Consider the following 27,269-nt stretch of genomic DNA (forward strand, 5'->3'; position numbering starts at 1 on the left):
ACATACTAATCGTTGTATTGTATAGTTTGTGCCAGCTTAAATGAGATCAAGTGGTTTCGAATGCTATTAATATTTGGCGACATGACACACACAAGTCCAAGTTTGGGTGAAATATTCACAATACTAAGGGCCCGTGTGGTTACTTTTCAAAAATATATTCTATTTTTTGGCAAAATGGGATAAACGAAAAATGCCAGTTTCAAAATGGAGGTAAAAGGTCGATTTTGCGGCGTTTTGGACCACCTCAAGGAGTAAATTCCACTTGGAATTACTTCGAAGTATTCGATTTGGGTTAAAACTCTTCAAGCAAGACATGTTTCACTTTTGATAAGATTTATTGATTTCGGCCCCAAAATGGCGTTTTGGACCAGAATATTGTAATATTTCAGGTTGACACAATGCAGTACATATTGCACACACACTTGAAACGTCGACTCGAAATGGGGCTGGGTAGTCGGGTCGAAAGGCTGGCCACAGTCATAAACATGTAATAAGGAAATATAATTATTGTGCCCGACGGTTCTGTACTTGGTTACATACATGGGAGGCGTGGTGCTAGCATGCAACGGCGGCCACAGGACCTCGGTTCAGTCGCTTCTGCTTTGCGCTTGTCGATTTGAACTGCCGCATCAATCGATTCAACATGGACTCTTGTTCCTGCTCGAAGCGAACGCCCAGTGCAACCTTGTCATCGCGAAGCCGCTTCATCTCCGCCTCGTAGTACGAGTCGCGATGAGGCGGTGCCAGGCGCTGGACGTGCAGAGCGGGTTGTGTCCTTGACGCCTTCGCTGCAGCCGCCGCCGCCATCGCTTTTTGCTTTTGTTCCATGCGACGGATGAACGAGTTCACGATGAACTCCTCTTCTTTCTCGGCTTCGAGCGACTACCACATAAACATGAGCACGAAACGACAACGAGGACGTGCCACGTACCGCGGTAACGACAGCCTTGCGCAAGCGATCGACTTCAGCCTGGAGGCGGCGGTTCTTCTCCTGTTCCATAGCCAATTGAGTCGCCAAGTCCGTCATACTCGTATGTCCTGGCGTTGATGTGCGAGAAGGTAGAATGATCCTTCTGTCTCAAACCTTGCCAAGCAAGTTGAAGTGGGATAGGGCACCTGTAATGCTCTTTATTAAATTACCCCACTACATACAAATTGCAAAGGCATAAAATAAAATATTCTTGCATTTTCAAAGATTCGTTGCAAATTTAGGGATTGCACCATATATATAAGGGCAGAGTCGTCCTTTCACTCTAAATAGGATACTAAGGATGGGACATTTGGGGCGTGATACGATATTAGCGCCGCCTCTTAATGCCTTCAGATCATTTCCTCAAGCTAACCATGGCTCTGTATATCCATCGGGTACCAAGCAATGCCCACAGGGCTTCAGTTATGCCATCCCCTCGTCAATTCTTAGGACCATCACCATTTGTGGCCATTTGCCGTTACGTAAGAATATCCTGCTTCTTGCGCCACCGTGTAGTTCCACATCTCAACTTACCACGATGACGCATGTATGGTGTTGGCATCGTGGAAGTTCTACGAAACAAATGAGGCAAGAGAAGAATTCGCCTTCCTTTGCGTCTCTGAAGTGGCACACACATTACAGCTGTACTGTAGACTCGGCAGATACATTACGCTGCAAAACCAGTTTGCAAGGTGTTTCGTGAGAATAGTGACGGGACAGGATACAGTATAACTATAACTATTCGTATAGGTACCGACGAAATCAGGCTTATACGAAGTATGTGTCAAATAACGTTACTACACATTTTTGCTGGTTAATTTCAGTGTTTTTCACTATATTTCGCTTAACCCGCTCGGTTTTTAACTTGCAGTACTATTAATAGTTTAATAGTACTGCAAGCCGGAAATTCATACCGAATCTCCAATAATAACCGAAATATATCGGTGGCCAAATACTAGTACTGTATACTAGTATTTGGCCACCGATAAATTTCAGTACGGACCCACCCCGTTCAATCCAATCTCGCCAACCGAATCGACCACCACTCTCTCCCATTGGTCAATCCGATACTACTTGTGGCTGATTGGCTACAATCCATTTTCGATCTCTACTGGAAAGGGCGGAGTGGATAATGGCCAATCACATGTCTCAGCTCTACTGTATTACTCCGAGTATATTAAGTGTACTATGTATAGCTAGCTGTTCAAGTACATTGTACAAAGGTCTATATGATTCTGATTTCGAATGTTTTGTGTTGAAATTGCACAACTTTTGAAAGAAGGCTAAATTGCAGTAGTTTTGCTTGTGTTTCGGCACGGGTGAACAACATATTGCTTTTTATGTCGTCTGGAAGAGGTTTGTAGTTGAAGGCAGAATGCGGAGTCGGATATTGTGCTCGATTGAACCAACCAAGGAAAGCTGGGAAATTTGAAGAAAATCGACAGTAATTTAATTCCGTGGCGACCTCAAACTTCACGTTTATATTTCACCAAGCCAGCGATATAATTCGACCACCTATCGTTTACAGTTAATAACACTTTTCGCCAATATATTTCACCCAGCATCCGATATATTTCGACCAATGATGTTCTCTGCTGGCTCTCAAGCGACGGTTTCGTTTTCGCGCGCTTCATTCAGAAAGGAGCAGGCAGCACTGCGCCACCCCCGCCAAACGTCGACGTCTTGCACAACATGAGGTAAGCACCTGTCGCACCATACTGCATCAATGCTGCCCTTGCATGTGTCTCTGACATGTCTGTGTCTCATAGGAATTCCTTTATTAACGTTGCCGTACGTCGTTCTATAGAGAGGTTTTCTGCCTGTGTGCACATCCGCCGTGCACCTTGCGTTGGACTCCTCTCCATGACGTCGCTTGTGCATATGTCAGAGGAGTCCAATGCACGGCGGATCTTCTGTCTGGTAATCTTTGACGTTTTCGACTTTACAGTGTTCTAACGTAACGTCATTGATCTAACAAGTTAAACATGCATCGATGTCAGCAAGCCAAGTTGTCAACTTGTCGGTGAAGTCATGGCCATGGAGTCCAACATGCTGAGGATTGGTCGGCCATACTGGTACAGTACACAGTATGTAATAACACTCCTAACGTTATGGCCATAACGTAAACGTTACTGGTATCACGGTAAACTGGTACCTCGATTGAATTTTGCTGGCGTAATGAACACAGGTACAGTAATCACGCCATGGGGACGTACGTGGTGGCAGTGGTGGCATGGGAAGGCAACAACAACCTTCCTGTTTTGGAAAGTTCAACATGCTTATTTTGTCAGTGCCAATACTCGTGCTACCAATCGGATGCCGCCGCTTGACAATTTGGAATATTAAAAAAACTGAAACCGCCGCACGACATTTCGCAGCCAATGGCCTTTCGGCATGCCCCACATGGACGAATCCTTGGTTGGTTGGGCACTGCAGCATCTTCTAATGCAAAACTTGTTGACACGATTTCCTCAAACGTTAACTGGAAGTCGAATCTATGGACCTGGTTTAGCACCACTGGTTTCGACGGTGTGACCCCAGTTCACGAATGCCATGCATGCATGGGGAAACAAGAGAACATGCACGGAATAGGGGCAAGCATAAACCTTCCACAGGTCAACCAAGGAAGCTCATATAGAGTGTGCATGTGCTATTGCACCGTGATAAATGGTGACTGTGCCCTCTGACTTGCAAAGAAGGATTCTCGATTTGCTATAAATATCGTATCTCAGGGTGTCCTTTCGATATATCTTGTCGAAACGTCGACCAATACCACGGCACTTTCCGTCGTCCCACCCAAACGTTCGGATTTCGAAAGGGCACTTTCGTGTGTTGGCGACATCATGGTGTCATCGACAGACTTCCCACGTATAGTTTGCTGTGGATACAATTCACTTGACTTGACAGTGGGTTGGATTGCATGTCGGCAAACCTTCGTTTTTTTCTGGCGTTGGCCTCGCAGTCCATCGCACACTTTTCAAATGATGGCAGGCACGCCAAAACCCACACCCTTGCTCGGGCCATCGTCATCATCGACGATCATCGCACCGACGTTTGACTTGCCTGTGCCTCTCCTCCTTCCCACTCCAAAGTCTGTAGTCAAAGACCGCAGCCTCCCCCAGAGCCCCAAGTCCCCCGTCAAGAAACGCAATGTCGGTGTGCCAAAGTTCCTACGGTTCTTGTATGAAATCCTGGAGAAGGAGGACAAAAGTATCATTTGTTGGTCGCACAAGGGCACTGCGTTCCAAATTCGCCGCCCCGACGCGCTCTCCAAGGGCATCCTGCCGCGGTACTTTAAGCACAACAAAGTGTCGAGCTTTCAACGCCAGCTCAACTATTTTGGGTTCAAAAAGTGGACCAAAACCCAGACGGTCGTGTGCACGTTTAGCCACCCAAACTTTGTCCACCACAAGCCCGACAACATTAAACTGATCAAGCGAAAGGAGCGAGGGCTGAACGAGGGTGGCAGTGGATTGTCCGCCCCAGTCAAGCACAACAAAATCACATCCTCATCGACATCGTCACTTCGAGCGCCCCCTCCCCCCGCCTACAACTGGTCCTTTCCGTCCATGCCCATCTTGTCCACATCGACGTTGCTTCCACAACAGCCGTATGACGTGTTCCTGTACGATAACACCACGTTTCTGGACAAGCGACCCACGATTCATCCTGACACAACGGCATACCACAATATTATGCCGATGCAAATCTTGTCGACTCAGATCCACGTCGGCGATGCGTTGGGTCCGTCCTCCACAGACTGCTGGGGGGATGTGCTCAGTCTTGGGACCGCCGACCCGTCGCAGCAACCACACAACGCCACCCTCTCCACCAATACCATCCTGTGCAGTAGCACCACCAAACACACCAATGGGGACGATCCGGCATCGTACTTTGACTTGTGGGAAGAAGACTGCATGACCGAGTCATCGCCGATACCAGCAACAAACGCCACGGTCGGCCCGTACACCCAAGCCATCTACGGCGACCATGGACTGGATATAATCAAACACGAAGACGACATGTACCATACTGCAGGACCCAACATGACATTTGACCCGCCGTCGTCGCTGAGTCGATTTTACGTTGACGCGTGATGTCGTAGTTGTTTTGTCAAGTTTTGTATTAATATCACCGCCCTTACCATCTGCACACCCCTTGTCCAGGCCTAGCGTTTATGAGTGCGCTTGAAGTCACATGTAATAACCATGGGCAGGGGGGGCGTTATAAGAAATGTAATGAGAATGCCGTCAACCTTGGCTCCCGCTCGTTCGTACGTGCTTCCATTCTGACAGGCAACCATGATGATCTAGCACTTTGTCAGACCCTTTCACACAACATTACAAGCACTACAGTCAAGACGTGCCACTTTCATATTCCATCCCCCGATCGGTAGTACTTGCAGGGCTTTTGATAGCGAGAAAAGTCCTTGTAACCGAATCGAAACGGCTCGCCGCGGCCGTCATGGAAGACTTGAATGGCCCAGCAGTAGGGGACGACGACGAGGATTTGCAGCCAAAACCCGAGCCAGCCAACAACAGCCCCACGCGACGAGGAGGGTGCCAAATTGCCATCGGACGCGCGTGGCCCAACGGTCCAGCCATCGACGTGGACCATTACGAGTTCACCGCTGCCGATTACGTTCGTCGGAAGGGCGTGGTGGCGGCGCTTCGGGAGCGTATGCGTGTCAACGTACGTTGTGTGTACACTTTTGTTGGGTTGATGTTATGTACGTGTAGAGTTTGCCAGGGTGTGAGCACTTTCCAACGAGAAAGCGAACGCTGCGGACCGCGGCGGAGAAGTACACACGATGCAACTTGTACTTTTTGCCGTTCGTCAAGACCACCCTCCCCGACGCGGTGTGGGACGGCGACCTCGTCAATGTCGCGAGGTTACTCGTGCTGCGTATTCCCCCCGACTCCCGTGACAAGGACGGCCGACTTGCGCTGTCTATTGCGATCCAGCTCAAGCACAGTGCAATCGCCAAGTTTTTGATCGACAAACACGCGAAACCTGACTTGCAAGACCAAGGGACATTGCATGGCGCCCTGCACATGTGTATCATGTACAGTTGACGATATGAATTGTTTGCCATTTTGTGTGTGTATGTACGTTTCTTTCAATTTGAACGATCTTGATATTAACGTTAGTATTTTTCATCAGCGACGATGTATTTGCAGCCTTTACGTTTTGTGATGCTTAAACGGTTGATCCGTAACGGTTCCTCACGTGGAAAACATCTTGCATAGAATGGGCAACAAGGCAATGACGTGAGTGACACTATTTGATATGCGAACGTGGAAGTTGATTGATTGATGCGACACAACTATCACCTGCAGCACGACCTGAAAATCGTTGCTTCAACCATTAGCCTTCTACCGATGCCTGTGATATCTCTAACTTGATGAAATACATATAGACGGCGACTCGTGGAAAGTGGAGCCAACGTCGAATTGAGGGATGCACAAGGAATGACCCCGTTGATCTGGGCCACCGTGCGTGGGTTCCTCGAAGTGGTCGGTTTGCTGCTGCATCACGGCGCCGACGTCAATGGAAAGGATAACGAAGGCATGACAGCATTACATGTGGCGTGCTTCAAAGGCTATACAGACCTCGTCGACTTCTTACTGCACACGGGTAGGTAGTGCATGGATCGAAGCAAGCGATTGGAGTTAATATGTGCGATGAACTCATTTATTCACAGCATCGACCCTATGTACTTAGGCCATGCAGATTTGGAGGCGGAAGACATCAATGGGTTCACACCAGGGCTGTACGCCAGGATAGAAGACCAAGGCGAAGTGCTGGATCGCATCGACGAGTTTGTCGCTGGTCTCAAGAAAGACGACGAGAGGCGGCATCGGCGCATCAAACGTCGGGCCGAGCGACTGGCTCGCTTGGCTAAGGAGGCTGATGAAGTGGAAGTCAACTCCCACTCGCTAATTTAGGTCATTCGGTGACATCATGACATCATGCTTCGGTCACCATGATACCGGTACTCACTGGCTTTCACCGCCAACAGCGTCGACGACGATCTTTGTAGATCTTCAGTTAATTCATTGTGCATTTTGCCCTCAACTACGCACGCTTCCTCCCGCAAAGACCACATTCCATTTTGCTGGGCATAAGAATGGACCAATCAAATTCGCTTTCTTGGGAGCCAATGGAATCACGTTGCAACTTTTGTAACGGCGGGTTTCAAACCTACAACAACGCTGGGTCGATTGTTATAACAAACGCGTTGCTGTGTTTTTTATAGGTTACTAAACCATGGAGAATGTTATAACATGTTACATTTTTGGTGTCCCAAGAGGCCATTCATTTCACTGGCCAAAACCTGTAGCTTCAAGTTCCGATTTATTTAGCCTCGACCACCAACCTCCGCGAGATAACATGGATGCTGCGACGGATCAATCGATCTTGCGGCACGAGGTGTCGGAAGTGTCGTTCGGTTTCTACAGCGACGATGAGATCCGAGATTTGTCTGTGAAGCAGATCACCAGTCGCATTTCGTTTGATACACTCAAGAACCCCGTGCTCGGCGGTCTGTATGACCCTGCGCTCGGTCCGGTGGACTTTAACATGATCTGCCCGACGTGTCACTTGACGCAAAAGGAGTGCCCGGGTCATCTGGGCCACATTGAACTGCCCGTGCCCGTGTACTCGCCGGTGCTGTTCACGACGCTGATCAACATTCTCAAGCGCAAGTGCTTGAGTTGCCACAAGTTTCGTCGGTCGTCGGCCAACTCGCGCGTTTTCCGCGTGCGTATACTTCTCCTGGACAATGGCTACGTGGAGGAAGCAGCGTCGCTGTTGCAGCTGCTGGACCAAAAGGACGGCAACTTTGACGAGAGCTCCACCCAGACTGTGCAGCGCCAGCAGGCGATTCTGGACGAGTTCGAGCGGCTCGCGCTGTCTGGGTCGTCGAAATCGCTGCCTCGTAACGCGCGCAGCGTCGAAGTCGAACGCGACGGGATCATCGCGTCGTTCCTTAAAGGCATGACCAACAAGTGCGAAAACTGCGAGGCACATTCGCCGTCGCTGCGGCAAGACTCAAACGCGAAAATCTTCTTGAAACCGCTCAGTCTTCGATCGATCAAGCACAACCAGAGCCGCGCCGTGCGGCTGAGCTCGGCCTTTGATTCGTTGTCGAAATTCAGCACCAAGGGGGGGGGCAGCAACACCAACGATAACGACGACGACTCGGACGACGAAGGCATTATCGACTCGGACGATGAAGACGGCGACAAGGTAACGACGGCGGATCACCAAGGCGGAGCCAATCAGTACCTGGCCCCGTTGGAAGTGATGTCGCAGATTCAGTTGCTTTGGAAGCATGAAGAAGGGTTGCTGGAGCTCATGTGGGGCAACCGGTTGGTCGCCAACGGCCGCAGCCCCGACTCTGCCGCCCCTCTGGACGGCTGGCGCAAGTTTTTCCTGCAGGTGATCCCAGTCGCGCCGTCGCGCTTTCGTCCGCCCGTGATCATGGGCGACTCACTGTTTGAACATGCGCAAAACATTTACCTTGCCAAGATCATTACGCTCAGCGATCAACTCGTGAATGTATCGGGCATGCGCCGCGGCGCCACCACCAACGACGCCACCAGTGATACCAACTCGGGCGTCGACTTGTCGGAGAAAATCTACCTCTGGACCGAACTCCAGACCCAAGTCAACTGTTTGATCGACAGCTCCAAGGCCAAACGCCCGGACGAAGTGCCCCAAGGTATCAAGCAGCTGATTGAGAAGAAGGAAGGGCTGTTCCGCAAACACATGATGGGGAAGCGCGTCAACTACGCCGCCCGCTCCGTCATCTCCCCCGATCCGTACATCAGGTACGATACACCCGTGTGTTTATCGTTGAAATGTAGTACAATGTTTGTAATATGTGTGTGATTTTGCAGCACGAGTGAAATTGGGGTGCCGTTGAAGTTTGCGAAAACGCTCACGTTGCCCCAAGCTGTGACACCGTGGAACGTCGAAGAGATGCGCCAGCTGGTTGAAAATGGCCCCGACATCCACCCCGGCGCCAACTTTGTCGAAAACGAGCGAGGTAAGTTCTCTGCCACCATTCGTTCCCCTGCAATAGTAGCCCCGGCATCGCAAGCTAGCTAGCTACTGACGCTTTCACACCATGTCACATGTACCTGACTCCAGATTGACTAGGCCAACTGATCGATTTGAGCAAACGAACGCACCACCAGCGTGTAGCGATCGGCAAGACGCTCTTGACCCGATCGGCGTCGGCGCATGGAGCCCACCAGGAGCACAAAGTGAAGCGCGTATGGCGCCATTTGCACTCGGGGGATGTGGTGCTAATGAACCGCCAGCCGACATTGCACAAGCCAAGTATGATGGCGCACGTCACCCGTGTTTTGACCAACCCTGCCATGCAAACCATCCGCATGCATTACGCCAACTGCAACACGTACAATGCCGATTTCGACGGCGACGAGATGAACATGCATTTCCCGCAAAACGAGCTAGCCCGGGCCGAAGCCTATACGATTGCCAACAACGACAACCAGTACATTGTCCCGACCGATGGCTCCCCCCTCCGAGGGCTCATTCAAGATCACGTCGACTCTGGTGTCAAGCTCACCCAGCGTGACACGTTCTTGACCAAGGAAATGTACATCCAGCTCGTTTACAGCGCATGGGCGTGTATGGATCACGAGCGCGGCGCGGAAATCGTCGTGTTGCCCCCTACGATTTGGAAGCCGACGCCGCTGTGGACTGGCAAGCAAGTCATGTCGACGATTTTGAACCTGCTCACGGCGGGTAAACCCAAACTGAACCTGAACGCCAAGGCCAAAATCAAGGCCGACTTGTACGGCCCCCAGAACGCCGAGCACGTGGTCGTGTTTCGCGACGGCGAGTTGCTCCAGGGGGTGTTGGACAAGGGTCAATTTGGGGCTACCGAGTTTGGGTGGGTGCACGCCGTGTACGAACTGTACGGTAGCGGCACCGCCGCTAAGCTGCTCACAGCGCTGGGGCGGGTACTCACGTGCTACCTCCAATACGCCGGACATACGTGTGCATTGGAAGACTTGACATTGACCGAGGCGGCAGAAGCCGAGCGCCGTCGCCTCGTACAGCATGCCGTCGTGCACGGTGAAATCGCATATTCAGAGTTTGCCGGATTGACGGACGTAGCGGCGGCGCGCAAGGCCGAGGCTGACGCCAAACACGACTCGGTCCGGCTCATGAACGACGACGAGCGCGCCCAAATCCGCGACACGATGCAGAAAAAAATGGCCGAAGACTTGGACCAAACATCGGCGGGGCTGGATTCGCACATGATGGGGTTTGTGCACGGATCGAGCTCGGATATTATCAAGGCGTGCCTACCCCACGGCCAAAATAAATCATTTCCAGCCAACTGCTTTAGTCTCATGGTGCTCACGGGGGCCAAGGGAAGCATGGTCAACCACTCGCAGATCTCGTGTGGGTTGGGCCAGCAGGCGCTCGAAGGGCGCCGCGTGCCCGTGCTCGTGAGCGGCAAGTCACTCCCGTCATTTGAAGCGTATGATCCGAACCCTCGTGCCGGCGGGTATATTACCGACCGATTCTTGACGGGGTTGCGGCCGCAAGAGTACTACCATCATTGCATGGCGGGGCGCGAAGGGTTGGTGGACACGGCCGTGAAAACCAGTCGGTCGGGGTACCTCCAGCGATGTTTAATCAAACATTTGGAGGATTTGCATGTCGGGTATGACCACACGGTGCGCAACGGCGAAGGCACGGTGGTGCAGTTTTTGTACGGCGAAGATGGCATCGACCCGATGCAAGCCGCCTTCTTGAGCGGCAAACCCGACCAGCTGTCGTTCCTGGCTATGAACCATGCTTCGCTCACACACAAGTTTGGCATCTCGGGCGAATTCCTCGAAAATTCGGGCCTGGATCTCGTAGAGCCAGCCCATGTCCACCAACGCATCAAGGACGCCAAGCGCTACGGGTACGACCGCGTGAGCGCGTCCGTGGGGCTGGAAATGCACTCGATGAAGGCGGGCCTGACGATCCAAGCTCGGCGGCTCAAGGCCGGGGCGTCCAAGTGGAAGAAGGGCTCGTTCGAGCTGGGCTGGCACACCGCCGTGATTGAACATGTCGACACGACGGGCGAGTACCCTGTCTATGACATTCTGTACGTGGACACGGGCATGACGGCGTACAAGGTGCCGCAGTACAAGCGGTTCAAGGCGAGTGAAACCATCACGCCCGAGCTATCGTACCTGAGCGGCACGGTGCAGCTGCTGCGCCCCATCGTGCCAGATCCGGTCATGCACCAGCTGCCGCTGAACGCGCACATTGGGGTTATTTCCGAGAAGACCCAGCTCGAGATTGAATCGTACGCCAAGACCAACCCCGCGGGCCTTCTCGAGTCTAAAAAAACAAAGGCGTTGCCCGTGGAAGCGCAGTCGCCCATGATGCTATCGCCGTTGGGGTTTCGCCTCATGGTGTGGGTCAAATATATGCGGTCACTGTGTCAACCGGGCGAGAACGTTGGCACGATTTGTGCACAAAGTATTGGGGAACCGTCGACGCAGATGACACTCAACACGTTCCACTTGGCCGGGCACGGCGCCGCCAACGTCACGCTCGGGATTCCGCGACTGCGTGAAATCATCATGACTGCGAGTCAAAAGATGTCGACGCCCATGATGACAGTGCCGTTGCTGGCGACCACGTCCCCCGCGGCGGCGCAACAGGTCGAGCAACGCCTGAACCAAGTGCCCTTATCCGAACTCATCCGGAACGTCAAGGGCATCCGGGTGACGGACGAGTTCAAAGAAAGCGCGACGCGAGTGCTGTGGGTGCGCGAGTACACGATCCGGCTATCGTTTTTCAAAGCCAAGGCGATTCGGTCGGCGTTTGGGATTTCGATGAAGGAGGTGCACCGCAGCTTTGGGCGCGTGTTCGTGTCGCGGTTGCTCACGTTGCTCAAGCATGAGATTCGAAAGAGCGGCGTGGCTCTTAGCGTGTCTCGCACAATCGACAACGATATGGACAACGCCTCCCCGAGCCACGTTGGCCGATTCAGCAAGCAAGGCAACGACGACAACGAGGACGACGAAGAAGCCCAAGGCACGATGCGCTTTGGCGCTAAAAAGGAAGCATCAGGGTACGGTGACATGGACGACGAAGACCAGCAGATCCTGGCGCAGCAACTTGACGACCAACCGGCAGTCGCCACACCCAGCGGCGGCTCGGATACGGAAAACTCGAGCGATGACGACGCCGACGACGCCGCGCCCCTCAAACCTGTTGCGGGGGAGCTCGACCCGGTTGCCGTGTCTGAAACTGTTCGCAAGAGTCCATACTTTGCCGGCGCTGGCTTCAACTCGAAGGAGCAATTCGGCGAACTCAAACTTCGGTTTCCTGCCAACTTCAAGACGCTGCTCTTGGTGCCGTTGATTGAAAAGGTGGCCAACCAAGTGCTGGTTCGGTCGTGTCCAGGCATTTCGCGCTGCTACCAAGTAAAACAGCGTTTCAACGGCTCCGACGTCGAAGAGCAGTGCATTCAAACGGCGGGGCTCAACTTTCAAGCGATCTGGGAACTGGACGACGTGCTCGATGTGAACCGCCTCGCGACCAACGACATTTACCAGGTGCTGCGACACTACGGCGTAGAAGCCACGCGCGCGTCCATCTCCAAGCAAATCCAAGACGTGTTTGGCGTGTATGGCATCTCGGTGGACCCGCGCCACTTGAACTTGCTCGCCGACTATATGACCCACCACGGCGACTACATGCCCCTCAACCGATCCGGCATGATGCGCAAAGGATCGAGTTTCCAGCAGATTACGTTTGAAACGTCCATGAAGTTCCTCACGGCGGCGGCGACCGGCAATTTGGCAGACGACATGGACGGTCCGTCGGCGCGCCTCGTGCTGGGCCAACCCGTGAAGCTAGGCACTGGCAGTTTTTCGCTCTTGACCCCCATCTCGCTCTAACGAGTCGGAACCTACAGTCGTAGACGCGGAATACGAGTACGACTACAGCGAGGGCCACCACTACGATGACTCTTTATATAATCTAGATTGTGTTTGACCTATTCTTGTTGTGGGATATATAGTACTGGTATGCCAATTTAGGTCGTATGCAAACGCTTTAATCATAGATCGTACAGAGAATATACATATTTATGTATGTATATACACCAGCCATAAGGTTAGAGCGAACCTCTGAAATACAACAGAAAGGAAAATCATCTTACAAACCTTTGCGCTAAAGCAGCACTCAAGAATATACTTCGAACTAGAGGTATCCAAGGTCCTTGGACATACTTGTTTATGCCAAACTAAACCCAATACTGTATTTCTTCTTGGACAGAGCCGTACTATATATAATATTAATATACTAGTTGCAATTTTACACATATTGGTTGCAATTTTACACATTGCAATCGCACCCGTGTTAGGCGGTCGTACGTACATGTGCTGTACACTGTCAGGATCCCCCTGCCCTATGTGCTTCGCTCTATCCCTAGCCATGCCGTCGCATAACGCTCCAAATGAAGTCCACTACATTGTACAGTATGATGCCATTACAGCATCACAGGGCGGGCAATCATTCAGCCGTCGACTTTGCAGTTTTCATGGGATGATAACAGTTTGAAATGTCGTGCTTTATTCAGCCGATACGATGCAACACGACGCTAACGTTATGGAGACCACGCAAAGCCAGCCATGGGCTCCAGCAACGCCTAAATGACAACGTCAAATGATGAAATTCGAATTATAATGCAACAAGACCAAACCGGCACAAAAAAAATTTTTCTACGAAATCACAAAGTGAGTACCTGTCGAATAGCTACGTTCCGAACGACTTGATGTGGCGCCGTGGCGTGAATTTGCGCCGCGTAGTCCCTACCATATTTTGATTGTTATGTATAGGTATTATCAGAGGCAATGTGAACTACGAGTCGCCCGACCAACGCAGTAGATACAATGGATATAATTACAACATGCGTACACGAATTGGTCCTTTTTCCATTGCTTGAGAAACGTCGCGTGGAACGCCGCCGTGCCCTACAAGTTCGTTCCACGACAGTAAGCCTCACATTGGAGCTGTTTTACATGTTTCAAATGTCCATCGTGTGGTACGGGGGTTCAATATCACAGACGACCTACCGATGCGTGAAGACCAGACGTGCCAAGGTCCCGATGTCCACATAATTTGGTCGTGTCAGGGCGCGAGTTGAGCCACATGAACTGAAACAACGCCCTAGGACCATCCGACGCCACAAAATGATATATATTAGAATCAGATCGACGACATGATATATAGATTTCAGAAAACAGTACGTACTTCAGCTGCACGGAAACAGATACGGGGGCGTGGCTGTACAGTTTGAGAGCCAACCGCAACAACAAGTGACAAAACCCGAGAAACGTGAGCTGGCGCCGCGTGGAGCCCTTGGCTTTCTCGACACTGTCGATGTACGCGGCGGCAAATTCGGCGATGGTTACCCCCCCGTGGCTCACGAGGCCAAATTGCCTTGCAAATGCCACCGAGTCGTGGTAGTTCAAGTACATAGCCATGTGGTGAAGGAGAGGGCACGCTTTTTTCTTGGCTGTCGTAGTTGGGGCGTTGACCCCACCGTGAACGGCATGTGTCTTGGCTTTCAGTTTGTTGCGGTGCGACGCGGTCGTTCTGTGGGTGGCATCGGCATACCCCTTGAAAATCTACCCGTAGTCGAATACACATGAAGCTAGTTTATACTTTTGTTCGCGCATTGCTATCTTCAATACACACTATGGTTTATTTACCTCGACCAAGCTCGGTTCAAAGAACGAAATCACTTTTTCTGCACGGGTGTACACGTCGTCCACGTGGCAGCGTATCCTGCCAGCAAGTTGACGTTCGATGAGTATTATCGAGGACACGTGATGGCGACTACTGTCTGTACGTACCTTGTCTTGTGCTTGGGGGAATACTGCACACATTGATCGACGAGTAGTTTAAACGCCAACGGTGGCGATGTTTCTGGATGGGCCTGAATCCAGTCAACCCCCAACCACAAAGAGTAAGTGACTAGTATTCACACGATCGGTCGTACGTGAAGTGCAATGTCCCACAGGAGCTTTAAGAACAGGTCATATGTGAGTTTGGTGCACGTTGTGGACGTATGCAAAAGCTTGGACGCAATGATTTCAATGTCGCGAATGGTCAATGTCTATCGATACGAACGTCATAACGAACGATGATCCTTTTTGATGCTGAGTGTAGAAGTACATTCAACAGAAGCACTGAGTAGGTGCCACGTACTTGGTTGAGGCAATGTGGAGCGTGAAGCGGATCGATCGTAGACGACGACGACGTCGCGACCGAGTCGATGACAACTTGACAATCCTGCAGCATTTTGATCACATAGCCCATGCGAATGCTCGTCGGGTCTTCGCATGTAATGAGCATCGCATAGGTCGTAAACAGGTCAAACAGTTTGTCTTCGCGGGTGCCCCCCCCACCACGTGGCGTCATGAGGGGCGAGGGCGAAGGCAAACAAGTGGACGTAATCAAGGGCGTCGGCGACGGAGGTGCGTCACCGAACAAACGATCTTGGAAAAACGCTTCCACCCCCATCGTCGATAACGCCCTTAGCACTTGCATGTGGCAACCGTAGCTGGCGCAGCATGCACTGGTACTACCGACTTGGATACCAAGATAATGCAAATGCTATTTTTAGGACCCCCAAGATCTACCGTCTCCACCGTGAGGAAGGTCTATTGGTAAGCTAATTATACCTAACGCGGGACGCACACCACAGGGCTGACACACGTAGCCCTTTACATATTTGTAGCCTTTTAGGCTATTGCTTTCCCCCCTCGGTATAACCCTATCCCATAGGGCCGGACCCAGAATACACGCCTAGCAAGTCTATCGCCTACTAGTACTTGTATACAGTTTTGCTTATACGCTTTGGCGAATATCTTGGCTGTCACCAAGTCTACCCACACTTTGTCCATGGCGTTGGGGCCCCAATTTCCAATGCGTAACTTCACAACCTGGTTTCCATTTGGTGGCTACGGGCGAGGGAAAACATGTGCACTCTGTCGTTGGCTAGGCAACTTTTAGACCATTTCGCACTCGCCAACTACGATATCACCCCAGCCAACCGTTTGGTTGTGATGTGGAGAGTAGGGATTTGCAATGGTCTCAACGAGCAAGGTGGTCTTATCGATAGCTGACTCCTGGTAATTAGAGGGTACAACATGCCAAGAGATATCCATTTGTCCAACTAGATACAACTTTACTTTAAAGTACTCATGTAGTTCAAGTGACGCATGGTCATGGAAAATGTAGTCAGTCATACATTGATTCTACGGAAGAGTTCATTAAATTCATGCTATCCACTGTGCGGTCGGGGGCTTATAGTATGTTAATGCAACGTCTGTGACAAGTACTGTGACGTCGGGCGCCGACTTGGTAAACTGGTGTCCCTGGCAGTCTTCACATAGCTCCAAGGTGGTTGGCACACCACGTCTAACTTGATGGCTACGACTGCAGCACGACTCGTCGACTGGACTTAGCGTTTGCCACAGCTTGCGAAGTCGTTTGAGCCGCACAACGTCGTGGGACTCGAAAGGCACGCAACGCCCTCCCACGATCGTAGCGCACTTGGCCACGCTCTTGTCGATGGCTTCTGTGGTCATGGACACGCATGGAGATGGCGGTGACTTGCGGAAGAAGAGAAGGCCGCGCTTGCGAGTCCGTTCTCGGCAGCATGGCTGCGTTGATTTGGTGGTGAACAAGGATGGGATGAACATGGTGATAGCAATAATGACACGTACTAGTACTAGTACAATAATGGCTTTTCAGATTGCATTTTGTCAACCTATGCGACACCATTTGGCGGCGGATATTTCTGAACGTACCGTGGGTGATTGGTGAATTTTTCCGCGAAGCGGAAAGTATAGGTATAAATGCCAGCCATGTGATTGGCTGCGTTTGATAGACATTGTCCAATTTTTACAGAATATTAGCAACAACTGGCGATACCAACTTTGCCCAATGCGAATAAAATCGGCACATTTCGCACGAGCGAGTTTGCTCTTTACGGTAGAGCTGAACTAGCTTTGAGCTTAGCTCCGTGTCCAGCTGTGATTGTCCAGGTGTGAGAATTCGTTGCATGAGATGCTATCAGGTAAGTACTAAAACTACTATTAATAGTATTATACCCTGTAACGTTAAATACTACTACGGTAGTAACGCAAATACTATTAATAGTACATGCGATTCATCATAGAATCTGAGAATATCGTTCCTCTGTTGCTTACGTAAGTATTTCACTGGTCCTTAAGAGTCAAATGCAGTGTAAGTATATACCAAAGCACCGTATTGCAGCTAGAGATTAAGTGCATTTCTGTGGTTAACGATGCCAACCACTGGGGATGCAACTTACTGTTAACCCCGGGAATACCAATGCAAGGTGTCCGTGGATTCCGACGATACCGCTCTTGAAGGGGGATGATTACGTAAGCAAAAGTAGGACTGCTCTTAGGGAATTATTCCCATGATATTATTATTTGCGACACCATCCGGCGGCCGTGGACGCGAATAAGTATACAATGGACATACAGTGTCATTGGATATGTGCAATCTACTGTAGCCGACGCCATCAGTGGAACGCAATGCACCTACATACTATAACTACTGAAGTACTCCAGAGTACGAAGTGCACACCTACGGTAGTCGCACTAAGCGATACAGCCAACCAGAACGGTACCTTACAGGCGAAATGCTACTGTAGTACAGTACTAACGTTACGGTAATATGGGACAAAAACAATCTCTATCGCTCGCTCTTTATGTAAACTATCGAACGACGTTAATACAGAAGCTGAAGAACGGACTGACTGCACTTCATCTGTCGTCACATACGAGGACTTTGCCTTTTGGGAAAGTTGGCAAACGCATTCTTGCTCGGTCGGGCCAGTTGATTCAATTGCATCGGCAACTTCTTTGCCTTGCGAGTCGTTGGGCTGTTCATGCCGGCGGCGGTGGGTGCTCTCGTTGTACTAGCTTTGGTATATCGCTCGGCATTTTGAAATGGAGGACGCCGGCGCGGCGCCATGTGGACGTTTGTGACAGACACAATCACGTCTGGGCGGTACAAGTAAGCGTGGCAGTCGCCACAAGCGTCACTGCCATTCTCTTCTTGAATCGTGTGCATCGTGTGGTCGATATGTCTGCGGTAGAGCCTACGTTGCGATGCCACTTCGTCCGCTTCCATTGGAATGCCCACGCGCCCCCCCACCACAGACATACATGCAGCGTTAGCTCGACTTGCCCATGGGGACTTTTCAACCACTCGCACGGCAACGACTTCGTGTGATTTGGCAAACAAGCTTGGCCGCCTCTGAAGCCGCTCTCGCTCCGCACAGCAGGGGCGAAGCGCTGTTGTGTAGACAGACATGGAAGACGAGAAGAACGGCCAACTTGGTGTAAGGGTCGTTGAAGGGGGTGGTGCACTGCGCGATCGCTTTTGGAATACTAGCATGGCTCCAGGGCTCGGGAAACAGAGTTATGCTACATGGATGTGAAGAACCACGGAAGAGTAAAACTATATTTAGGCCATTATTGCACATGCTCACATGTTGAAATCCTTCAAAAAATAGCCGAGTACTACGACGACTGGACCGACTTGCAATTCATTCCTATCCATCACGTACATATACCGGTATGCTCCCACCGTCCGTGTAGGGCAACTGTATCGCAGCAAACGGCAAACCAACCAAAGAAAGCACTGTTAATGAAAGTCGTCAACTGGCGAGGTGGTACATAATGCTAGCGGAATGTACAGTATATTCCGCTAGCAGCTTGGGCCACGCCTTTGCCTTGGTTGTTTTCCTTGGCAGAATACAAGTACACACAAGGGTTTTCAGGCAAACAAGCTCGCAGTTGGCCGCCAGTGATGAGCGGATCCGTTCCGAACGATCCGATACGCTGGTTTTGTCGGTGTCGTCCACTTCGGCGAGGGCGGCGGCGTGGCGCAACGCGCCCACCTGAAACGTTTCTTCCACCCCGACGAACCGACTGTCGTTGGCCACGGGCATGCCACCGCCAGCCGCGTTTGATGTCCATCGCTGGAGATGAGGGTCCTTGGTCGACATGTACGGCTCGGCAAACGTTTGTCGCCACGACATGATGGTACGAATGATTTTAGACCGCGTGCGGTGGGGGCTAATGTTGGAGGACAAGGCGGCGGGGGGGATGTGCATCTCTTGGGTTTCTTGACGGATTGCTTGGTTGCGTGTTGTGGCGACGATGGGGTGACCATGATTACTTGGTCGATGAGACAAATGACGGCGCCAATTTTCCCCCGTGGTATGCATAGAGATGTTGAAACTTTTGAATCGTTGAATACTGGGCTTCGATGACCACAGGGTGGCTCCAGTATTCGACATGTACGGCGATCTGACTCACAAATAGCAGTTGCCAATACATGCACTGGACCAAATCGATGCGGCGGAGCACGTCGTCGACTTGCGCCGCTAGCGATTTCACCACCTTTCGAGGGACGCCATCGCCGTACGGACACCGAAAGTTGCGCACCGTGAGCCACAGCGTGTCAAGGTAGGTAGAAATGAGCCCGTCTTGCGGGATCCCGGGCACCCGCAGCCGCTGGCGGTCCTGAAGTACGACGCCCGTTTCAAACTCCAACTCATCGGGGAGCGCGTGCAGCAGTTCTTGTACTGAATGTACTAATCAATTTATAAATAAATAATTATAAAATTTAATTTTAATTATTTATATAAAATAAATATATATATTTATATTCATAGATTTATTTCAGCTTGAACGCTTCGTACGACATGGTGCATTCCCAGCGCGGACAGTGCAGCGTCTCGCCGACCACGTGAAGCTCAACGTCGGGCATTGGCTGCAAAAGAGCTGGTATGTGACGCCGATTCTTCCTGCGACGACGTGCTGATTGAGTACTTGATGGGCAAAACTGTCGGGCGTGGGGTTGCCACAGTAGTCGGACTCCAAGTGCAGGAGAAAGTGATACAAATCTTGCTTGGTCTTGACGGCCAAGCTCATGTTGGTGTACATTTCGTGTAGCCCTCCAAGGTATGCCTGCACTTGGTCGACGGTGACGGCGCATCCACCACGGAAAGACATAGCGCGGGACATCACAGGCGAGGGATGGACTGTGTCTACGATCGCTTCGGCCACACCCACCATGGCGTCCAGCGCCGTTGTAGGAGCCGACCAATTCGCCGATGCCTGGGACGCGTCGAAGATGCGGCGGAGCATGGCAAAGCGTTTCGCACTGGGACAATGCAGTAACACGCGGGAGATTCCATCGCCTCCATTCCCTTGTGGCGTGAGATAGACTTGTGTGGGGCTGTTTCTGTTGCATTCAGAGGACTTCGAGGAACTTCGATAAGGGAACACGACGGCGTCAAGCCCTCAAATAATACAACATCATCTTTACCACCACGCGCAACGTTTGGCCAACAATCTCGATGTGGCTCTGCGTCCACGTCGGTTTGGACGATGCAGTCTTGGCTAGGGTCCCACCAATCGACACGGTACGATGGCAACGTCGACGCCGCCACTACCACCGCTACGGGCAGCACGTACTCTACAGCTGTGTACGCATCATGATAGTTCTCCTCCTCACCATTTGGTGGTTTGTTGTCGTTGTTGGCTGCGTCGTCCGCGATGTGCTTGGCAATAGGCAGCGCAAACGCAATGGGTCACGCCATCACGGACGCTGACAGTGCTGTCAACGAAGTGCAGTTTTGGAGTGTGTATATGCGTTAAAGGTGAAACATACGGTTTTTATGATTAAAACGGCTTTAATCCTTCGTCCATTTCGGTAAACACATGACGTTACAGTACCTTCATCAATACGTACTTCGTAGTAACTACCGTAATACCAGTATACTAGTACGTACTACATATTACTATTAATAGTACTAGTACTCCGGAGGTTGAAACCCCGAAACAGCCTCAATAATATTAGGATTGTATGATACGTGCTCATATAGCAGGGGCAACGTTATCGCCTCGAGTAGTGCTCCTTCGGTGCAAGTTTTTTTTGTCCTGTGAACGTAAACGTGTGGTAACGTCAGCGCTTATTTAGTTTAACGTTATGTTAATTTATACACCGAGTAAAACGTACGAATAACCTTGATTTTCGCGTTTCATCCCACTGTCCCGAAATATCCGGATGTTCATTTCGCGGACTTTTATCCGGATACCTGCCATTTTTGAAAACCGAATTTTTCCGTCCACGCGACCTCCTCCGCCGCGCCTGTCGACGGTCTGTGGTAATGCCTTGATTGATGACTTGCCTCTGGTCTAATGGAAAGTAGATACATCAACATGGAAGATAACATCCGAGCGCCGGATGTGCAACGGTATCGGAATCACTCGGTACTTTCGTCGACCTTGTGAGGATCTCGAACAGTCCAGCACTTACGTCCACGTAGGTTGACGACGATGGAATGTATCGTCGAGGCTCCATCGGAACAAGCAGCGAAGGCGAGAGTAGCAGCATCTGTCAACCATTTTTCTATCGCAGCAGCTCCATTTCCAGCACCACGTCCTCCGACATGCGTTCCATTCAAGGGAAGACATCGTTGTTGGAAGAACTGGTACATACCGCATTGACACCTCATGATCGATCTCCATGATTTGTCATACTCGACTGGTTCAATCGTTCGATGTGTATGGTGGTTCACCGGCGCGTCGAGAATGACAAGGATCGTTCATTAGAAAGGACGGCTCGAAGAACATCCGTTGTTGCCACTAGTCCATCAGCAGCTTGCCGTAGTGCATGCCACGTGCAACGTCCAACGTGCCCGCATGCGGCAGTGGAAGGTACATGCGTGTATAAGTGTCAGGATAATGTTATCTTTAGGACGACGAGATTGATTTGGCGATGAAAGAAGAGGACCAGTATTACGACGACGTCGAGCGATTTGTGCTGGTACAGTGCGTCAAGTGGATTGTGAATTATTATATCCTAATAGTCCAAAACCGATATTCCCGCACGATTATATGCATGACATTGTTACTTTAGATCATCGACGCCATGCAAGCCAAGATCGAATCGATGCAACCCTCCGTACAGGCGTCCGTTTCCTCCAGCATTCCAACGCCTCCTCGTATTTGTGCCACCACCGACGATACATGTACGCCTAGATCAATCTACTTCTTGCTCTACTTGAAATTGATACTCACTGTCGTACTGACATATTCATTTCTTGAGGACTAATAGCCGACCTGGCCTCGGCAAGACGCCACGTCGCAGCTCTCGAAGCGGCTGTGGCTGAATCACGGGCCCAATGCCAAGAGCTAGAATCGCAAGCCAGTGCCTTGCGCGACGTGAACGAAGCGCTGAGTGCGCGTGCGAAGTCCTGGAAGAAAGCGCAAGTGGAAAAAGAATCTGCCGTCGAACGAACGTGGATGGAACGGCAGCATGCAGCGACGATGTCATTGCAGCAACGAGTGGACGCATTGCAAACCGAGCTGGCCGTGGCACAGAAACGAGGCGAGTCGTCGCACCACCAATGGTCAGACCTGCAAATGACCCACCACGACGTACGTTTATTATCGTCAGACTAGTACATGTATGTATGTATTGTGCTTTCGAGGTGAAATGTCGTGTTGTGGTTTCTCGTTGGAATTTAAATCGATTTGATTGGCTACCTCAGATGAGCTCAACATTATTAGCCAATCAAAACCTTCTCAATGAAATTCAACAACCAATCAGATCGATTGTGGATCGGTTTGGTCGGCGCGATTCGATTGCACACCCTCCTCAAATTTGTATCAAATCGACAATATGCATGCTCCTGTTTATTTCTCCAAGTCGTATGGTCCTTTACGCTGAGATTTGGACTACCTGGCCGTTGATTAGAGGATCGATTGGAGACAGATTTGAAGTAAATGTAAATGGTATACACGTTTGAAGATGAACATTTACACTGGGCCAACCAACCTGTTATTGAAGCTATACTAATCGATCATGGGTTGCAATTTCTCGCTAGTGCAATATGATTGGCGAAAACATTCGTCAAATACATTCGTCGATTCTACTCGGAAGTCCAAATTGAACGGATTTGACAATATCATTTGACTGTGTGCTGGTTTTGGTGACTTTTTGGTTCCCCAGTTATTTAAATTTCAAAATCTATTGGTGTTGTACCAAATTTTATCGCATGGTTTAGCGTAAATCGTATTGTCAATTTGGCTTTGGAGTGGGATATGCTCCCATTGACAGTGAATGAGCGGCGCCAATATCGGCACAGAATCGATCGACCTAATCACTCCAAAAATTTGTCAATTTGGCAACAATTATATCACTTCCAGTCATGATATTTGGACTTATTAGTTTCAACATATATAACAATCGACGTCAAACCTTAAATCGACATGATAATATTAGACATTGGACCACTTGAAAGAAGCATACCGAGACGTGATTGACGCGAACGGCAAACTGCAGGAAGAGCACCGCCTTGGACTTGGTAGAGACGCCATTATCAAGGTGCGTGCGTTGCATGTAGTGCAGACGGTACTGTTCTGAAATGAATTGATGTAGAAATACGAGGAATTGCAAGCAAAGTGGGCAACGGAACGGACGTCGCTCGAAACGAGTCGTCACAATCTTGCGACCGAATTAAGCGAATATCGCGACGAATTACGGCGCGTGACTGACGAATTAGCATCAAAGACATTGCGTGAGGAGGACTTGACACGTCAGGTAGCCGCCGCCGCCGCCGAGCGTCTGCAAGATCAACGCGAAAATGCAAACTGGCACGACAAGTACAACGTAGTCATCGCCAAGCTGGACGAGGCCCAGGCGACAATTATGTCGTTGGAGGCAACGGTCAAGGCAACGACGAGTCGACTCGACGACACGATGTCGCAGCTCGAGTTTGCGCGCCAAAATGCCCGCGAGTTTGACGACGAACGACATCAAGCCAAGGTGGTGTTGCACAACAATCGTGTGTTGACAATGAATATGTCGTTTATTGTGCTTTCGAGTGAAATTTCATTGTGGTGTGGTTTCTCGTTGGAAATTTAAATCGATTTGATTGGCTACTTCAGATGAGCTCAGAATTATTAGCCAATCAAAACCTTCTCAATGAAATTCAACCAATCAGAAATCGATTGTGGATCGGTTTGGTCGGCGCGATTCGATTGCACCCTGTCCCCAAATTTGTATCAAATCGACAATAACGCTGTGTATTTTTATTTTCATGTAGAGTCAAGTGGAAGAGCTTCGAGAGGCCCTCCAAGACGTGCAAAGCACGCTGGCTCATCGCACCCAGGAAAAGACGGACGCCGTGACGTCGGTGGGCCGATTGAACGATCTGCACATCGAAGTGGTGGCGTTGCTGGCGGAAAAGGAGCGTATGTTGGACCGAGTGTCGACGATGTTGGGTCAAAACCAGCAGCGTGTGGACCAACTGGAGGCGTCGATCGAAGCCAAAGACGATGAAATCAACCGGCTGAAGCGGCAGAGCTCGACGACGGCGGCAGCGTTGGATGACACGTTCCAACGACTGCAGGTGCGCTGCCCCAGGACATGGTTTTGAGCTTCGACATCATCATGTCGCTGTCGTGTTGACGGGAATACTATTTGATGCTTGTCCATACCTTTTTTTGTGTGGTATATATATATATATATGTCGATTATTTGATGCTTGGCCAGACCTTTTTTTGTGTGGTGTATATATATGTCGATTCATGGTGAGATGGGGGCGTTTATTGTGTATGAACGAAGAACGTTCGAGATGGCATAGTGACAACGCATACGATGTTTCGAGGATCTGTCATCGTTTTGACGGGACCTCCGTTTTGACGGCGGCATCCATCATATCTGTAGGCGTTTGACCAACTAAGCATGGCATACCACGACACGAGAATTCAGTACGAAGCTCGTCAAAGCGAGATTGAGCAACTAGAGTCCCAGCTGCGTGCGGCCGATACGTCCGCGGCAGCGTTGCAGCGATCGTTGCTGGAACGGCAAGAGCAACTGGATGCCGCGGTGGAGCAACGAGTCGACTTGGAAGCGCGGTTCCGTGAACTGCAGAGCATTTGCCACGACCTGGTGGCCAAGCTCGAGCTCGCCGAGGACAAAACCCGCGCACAATCCGAGGTACGGATGTACGGGCGAACGTTTTGAGTATTTCGTGTTCGATATGGATGAGATATGCCCACTGTGCCAGCTCGTGCCTGTACAGTACATTGATTCGTTCTATTTACGTTGAATCGTTTATTCTGACATGCTATGGTGTGTAGCAGTTAGATGTGAGGGCCGCGCACGACGAGCTACAATCTGCCCACGCCAGTCTCCAACACACCCTGCACGACGTCCAACGTGCTGCAAATGCCAAAGTTCAAGAGTTAGAGGCTGCCCTGTCGGGAATGTATGACTCGACGAAACAAAAAGACTGTGAACTGGCCGCGCTGCGATCGGATATGGACCGACTGGCGGATGAACAAAACCACATGTTGGCCAACGAAAGAGAGCGCGGGGAACGGAATACACGAGCGCTCGAGTCGAAATGTGCAGCTTTGCAGGCCAAAGTGGATGCATTGCAACAGCAAAACAGCCAGCTCGACGCGTTGGTGCAAACACACAAAGGGGTACGTACGATCCATGGTAAACTGGATGAAATCTTAAGTACATGGATGGATGGAAATGTAGTCGTGCAACGAATGGCGCGACGCATGTCAAGAGGCTGCGACCAACGCGGAAACGCTCAAGCGTGAGTTGACTCAAGTACAAGTTGACAAGGCGCATGAGATTTCGGACATGTCGGAGCGACTGGAGGCTTTGGAGAAGGACCACAAGACCCTCAAAGCACGCGAACGTACTGTGTCCATGCAAAACACCGAGGTGGGTACCTCTCAACGCCGTGTCTGTACTGCGTGCCCAGTGATTATTATATGTGGATATATATGTTGGTCGCTCGATTGGTTGATTTTCATTGCGACGGGGGGGGTCTTGTAGATGACACAACGACTTGACTCGATCACAACCGCTCGTGACGCTGAAATGCACGAGTGGAAAGTGGCGGTAGCTCAATGGACTTCCTCCCGCGAACGCAGCCAAGCCATGGTGGACGCGCTCAAGGGGGCCATAGCCGAGAAAGACACTGCGTTGGGCCACGTACGAAGAGACCTCGACCACGCACGAGGCGAATTGCTAGCGACAAATGCGCAACTTGAGATGGCCACGGAGGTTGGACAAAAGGCGGAACGCCGCGTTGAAGCGTTGATGGCGACCGTTGAATCGCTGCAGTCGCAAGTGACCTCCCAATCCCAGTCGTTTCAAGACAAACACGTCGAGGTATATATATATATATTTGCGTGCTTGCATTGTCCATGTATTTGTATCGTTCGTGATGGATGCCTTGAAATTTGTTTTCAGGAGTTTGAAAACTTGCGAGCTGCATGTCACGACGTGTCGGCCGTGAATCGCATGTTGACCACGGAGCGCGAAAGCATCCACGCGTGGCTCCAACAGTGGCTCGCGAATGGCAGCAACGACCCCAACACGTCATCGCAATATGCAACGGACGACATCCAAGCAACTCTGGATCGACTGGACAGTTGGTGGCGGGAACGCTTGACCACCACACAGTCGTTGGCCGAAACAGTGACCAAACTGAACGCCAAACTCATGGCGACAGTGGACGTTGGCGCTCGCTTTGAAGCTCAAGTCGATGCGTTGATACATCAACTATTGGACGCGTTGGGATCCCATAACCGTTCAAACAACAACCAGACATGTCACGGGGACATCAAGAGAGCGATCCACGAAGCCTTTGCACATGCCATTGCCCTGGCACGATCTACCCAGAAAGAAACGACCCCACAAACGTCAAACTTGACGGCCAGTCGAAACAGCCACGCGTACAAGCTAATGTCGACAAAACGGCCACAAGATGCTAGTGCTACCGTGGTCGTCGTGGCAGAAACGGGTCCGTCTGACCAAGTCGGGCGTCCCAATCATGACAACCACGTCGTCCAGTTGAACGACCACCTCACGCACCTCATGCAGCAATGTCTGGCGTTGCAAGCGCGCAACGAAAAGTACAAGAAACAACTGCACACGATGCGACAGCGTGAAAAGCTCCTGGAACGAGATCTCCTCCTTGCGATAAAGTAAACAAATCGTCCTCCCATCCTCTTCGAGCATGCACAATGTCGTTGACTTACTAAAATATCGCACGCATGATATTCGATGCATGAATGTTGTTGGCCTATGTATCATCCCAACCCCCCTACTAAGTTACTATTACTGTCCTACTACTACTACTACA

The 27,269-nt window shown here is 50.7% G+C and overlaps 10 protein-coding genes across 14 annotated transcripts; 4 read left to right on the plus strand and 6 right to left on the minus strand.

Moving 5' to 3' along the window:
• Positions 1 to 14: 14 nt before the first annotated feature.
• On the minus strand, positions 15 to 1,070 carry H257_13718 (hypothetical protein). Its single transcript, XM_009841348.1, has 2 exons — positions 932 to 1,070; positions 15 to 882 (listed from the first exon to the last, which is right to left on the minus strand). The coding sequence occupies exons 1-2, from the start codon at positions 1,025 to 1,027 to the stop codon at positions 556 to 558; spliced, it is 423 nt and encodes a 140-aa protein (XP_009839650.1). The 5' UTR covers positions 1,028 to 1,070; the 3' UTR covers positions 15 to 555.
• A 2,710-nt stretch (positions 1,071 to 3,780) lies between these two features.
• H257_13719 (hypothetical protein) lies at positions 3,781 to 5,124 on the plus strand. The gene has a single exon (XM_009841349.1). It carries the CDS (start codon positions 3,814 to 3,816, stop codon positions 5,065 to 5,067), a length of 1,254 nt encoding a protein of 417 aa, XP_009839651.1. The 5' UTR covers positions 3,781 to 3,813; the 3' UTR covers positions 5,068 to 5,124.
• A 231-nt stretch (positions 5,125 to 5,355) lies between these two features.
• Positions 5,356 to 6,997, plus strand: H257_13720. 2 transcript variants are annotated; one of them, XM_009841350.1, is made up of 5 exons: positions 5,356 to 5,662; positions 5,710 to 6,035; positions 6,220 to 6,240; positions 6,390 to 6,607; positions 6,695 to 6,997. In XM_009841350.1, exons 1-5 carry the CDS (start codon positions 5,435 to 5,437, stop codon positions 6,916 to 6,918), a joined length of 1,017 nt encoding a protein of 338 aa, XP_009839652.1. In that variant the 5' UTR covers positions 5,356 to 5,434; the 3' UTR covers positions 6,919 to 6,997. The 2 variants fall into 2 exon arrangements, with proteins under 2 accessions (XP_009839652.1, XP_009839653.1); XM_009841351.1 differs by lacking the exon at positions 6,220 to 6,240.
• Positions 6,998 to 7,309: 312 nt separating this feature from the next.
• H257_13721 (hypothetical protein) lies at positions 7,310 to 13,025 on the plus strand. The gene is made up of 3 exons (XM_009841352.1): positions 7,310 to 8,805; positions 8,875 to 9,023; positions 9,137 to 13,025. Exons 1-3 carry the CDS (start codon positions 7,364 to 7,366, stop codon positions 12,922 to 12,924), a joined length of 5,379 nt encoding a protein of 1,792 aa, XP_009839654.1. The 5' UTR covers positions 7,310 to 7,363; the 3' UTR covers positions 12,925 to 13,025.
• Positions 13,026 to 13,534: 509 nt separating this feature from the next.
• On the minus strand, positions 13,535 to 15,636 carry H257_13722 (hypothetical protein). Its single transcript, XM_009841353.1, has 9 exons — positions 15,242 to 15,636; positions 15,033 to 15,149; positions 14,887 to 14,969; positions 14,743 to 14,818; positions 14,282 to 14,658; positions 14,104 to 14,197; positions 13,946 to 14,001; positions 13,773 to 13,839; positions 13,535 to 13,676 (listed from the first exon to the last, which is right to left on the minus strand). The coding sequence occupies exons 1-9, from the start codon at positions 15,581 to 15,583 to the stop codon at positions 13,635 to 13,637; spliced, it is 1,254 nt and encodes a 417-aa protein (XP_009839655.1). The 5' UTR covers positions 15,584 to 15,636; the 3' UTR covers positions 13,535 to 13,634.
• A 639-nt stretch (positions 15,637 to 16,275) lies between these two features.
• On the minus strand, positions 16,276 to 16,755 carry H257_13723 (hypothetical protein). Its single transcript, XM_009841354.1, has one exon. It carries the CDS (start codon positions 16,738 to 16,740, stop codon positions 16,315 to 16,317), a length of 426 nt encoding a protein of 141 aa, XP_009839656.1. The 5' UTR covers positions 16,741 to 16,755; the 3' UTR covers positions 16,276 to 16,314.
• A 990-nt stretch (positions 16,756 to 17,745) lies between these two features.
• On the minus strand, positions 17,746 to 18,559 carry H257_13724 (hypothetical protein). The gene has a single exon (XM_009841355.1). The coding sequence runs from the start codon at positions 18,470 to 18,472 to the stop codon at positions 17,846 to 17,848; it is 627 nt and encodes a 208-aa protein (XP_009839657.1). The 5' UTR covers positions 18,473 to 18,559; the 3' UTR covers positions 17,746 to 17,845.
• Positions 18,560 to 18,734: 175 nt separating this feature from the next.
• Positions 18,735 to 19,193, minus strand: H257_13725 (hypothetical protein; the record flags this gene model as incomplete). Its single annotated transcript, XM_009841356.1, has 1 exon — positions 18,735 to 19,193. The coding sequence occupies one exon, from the start codon at positions 19,191 to 19,193 to the stop codon at positions 18,735 to 18,737; it is 459 nt and encodes a 152-aa protein (XP_009839658.1).
• Positions 19,194 to 19,757: 564 nt separating this feature from the next.
• On the minus strand, positions 19,758 to 20,721 carry H257_13726 (hypothetical protein). 3 transcript variants are annotated; one of them, XM_009841358.1, is made up of 3 exons: positions 20,603 to 20,721; positions 20,414 to 20,545; positions 19,758 to 20,356 (listed from the first exon to the last, which is right to left on the minus strand). In XM_009841358.1, exon 3 carries the CDS (start codon positions 20,336 to 20,338, stop codon positions 19,760 to 19,762), a length of 579 nt encoding a protein of 192 aa, XP_009839660.1. In that variant the 5' UTR covers positions 20,339 to 20,356; positions 20,414 to 20,545; positions 20,603 to 20,721; the 3' UTR covers positions 19,758 to 19,759. The 3 variants fall into 3 exon arrangements, with proteins under 3 accessions (XP_009839660.1, XP_009839661.1, XP_009839659.1); XM_009841359.1 differs by having other exon boundaries at positions 19,758 to 20,545; XM_009841357.1 differs by having other exon boundaries at positions 20,414 to 20,721.
• A 481-nt stretch (positions 20,722 to 21,202) lies between these two features.
• Positions 21,203 to 27,176, plus strand: H257_13727. Of its 2 annotated transcripts, none has more exons than XM_009841360.1 (15): positions 21,203 to 21,254; positions 21,300 to 21,360; positions 21,417 to 21,581; positions 21,703 to 21,807; positions 21,848 to 21,916; positions 22,010 to 22,121; positions 22,208 to 22,530; positions 23,378 to 23,479; positions 23,534 to 23,920; positions 24,201 to 24,506; positions 24,824 to 25,096; positions 25,240 to 25,587; positions 25,649 to 25,840; positions 25,955 to 26,293; positions 26,375 to 27,176. In XM_009841360.1, exons 2-15 carry the CDS (start codon positions 21,310 to 21,312, stop codon positions 27,113 to 27,115), a joined length of 3,513 nt encoding a protein of 1,170 aa, XP_009839662.1. In that variant the 5' UTR covers positions 21,203 to 21,254; positions 21,300 to 21,309; the 3' UTR covers positions 27,116 to 27,176. The 2 variants fall into 2 exon arrangements, with proteins under 2 accessions (XP_009839662.1, XP_009839663.1); XM_009841361.1 differs by having other exon boundaries at positions 25,243 to 25,587.
• Positions 27,177 to 27,269: the final 93 nt, after the last annotated feature.

The sequence above is a fragment of the Aphanomyces astaci genome (genome assembly GCF_000520075.1).
Source record: "Aphanomyces astaci strain APO3 unplaced genomic scaffold supercont1.50, whole genome shotgun sequence".
Taxonomy (NCBI): Eukaryota; Oomycota; class Saprolegniomycetes; order Saprolegniales; family Verrucalvaceae; genus Aphanomyces; species Aphanomyces astaci.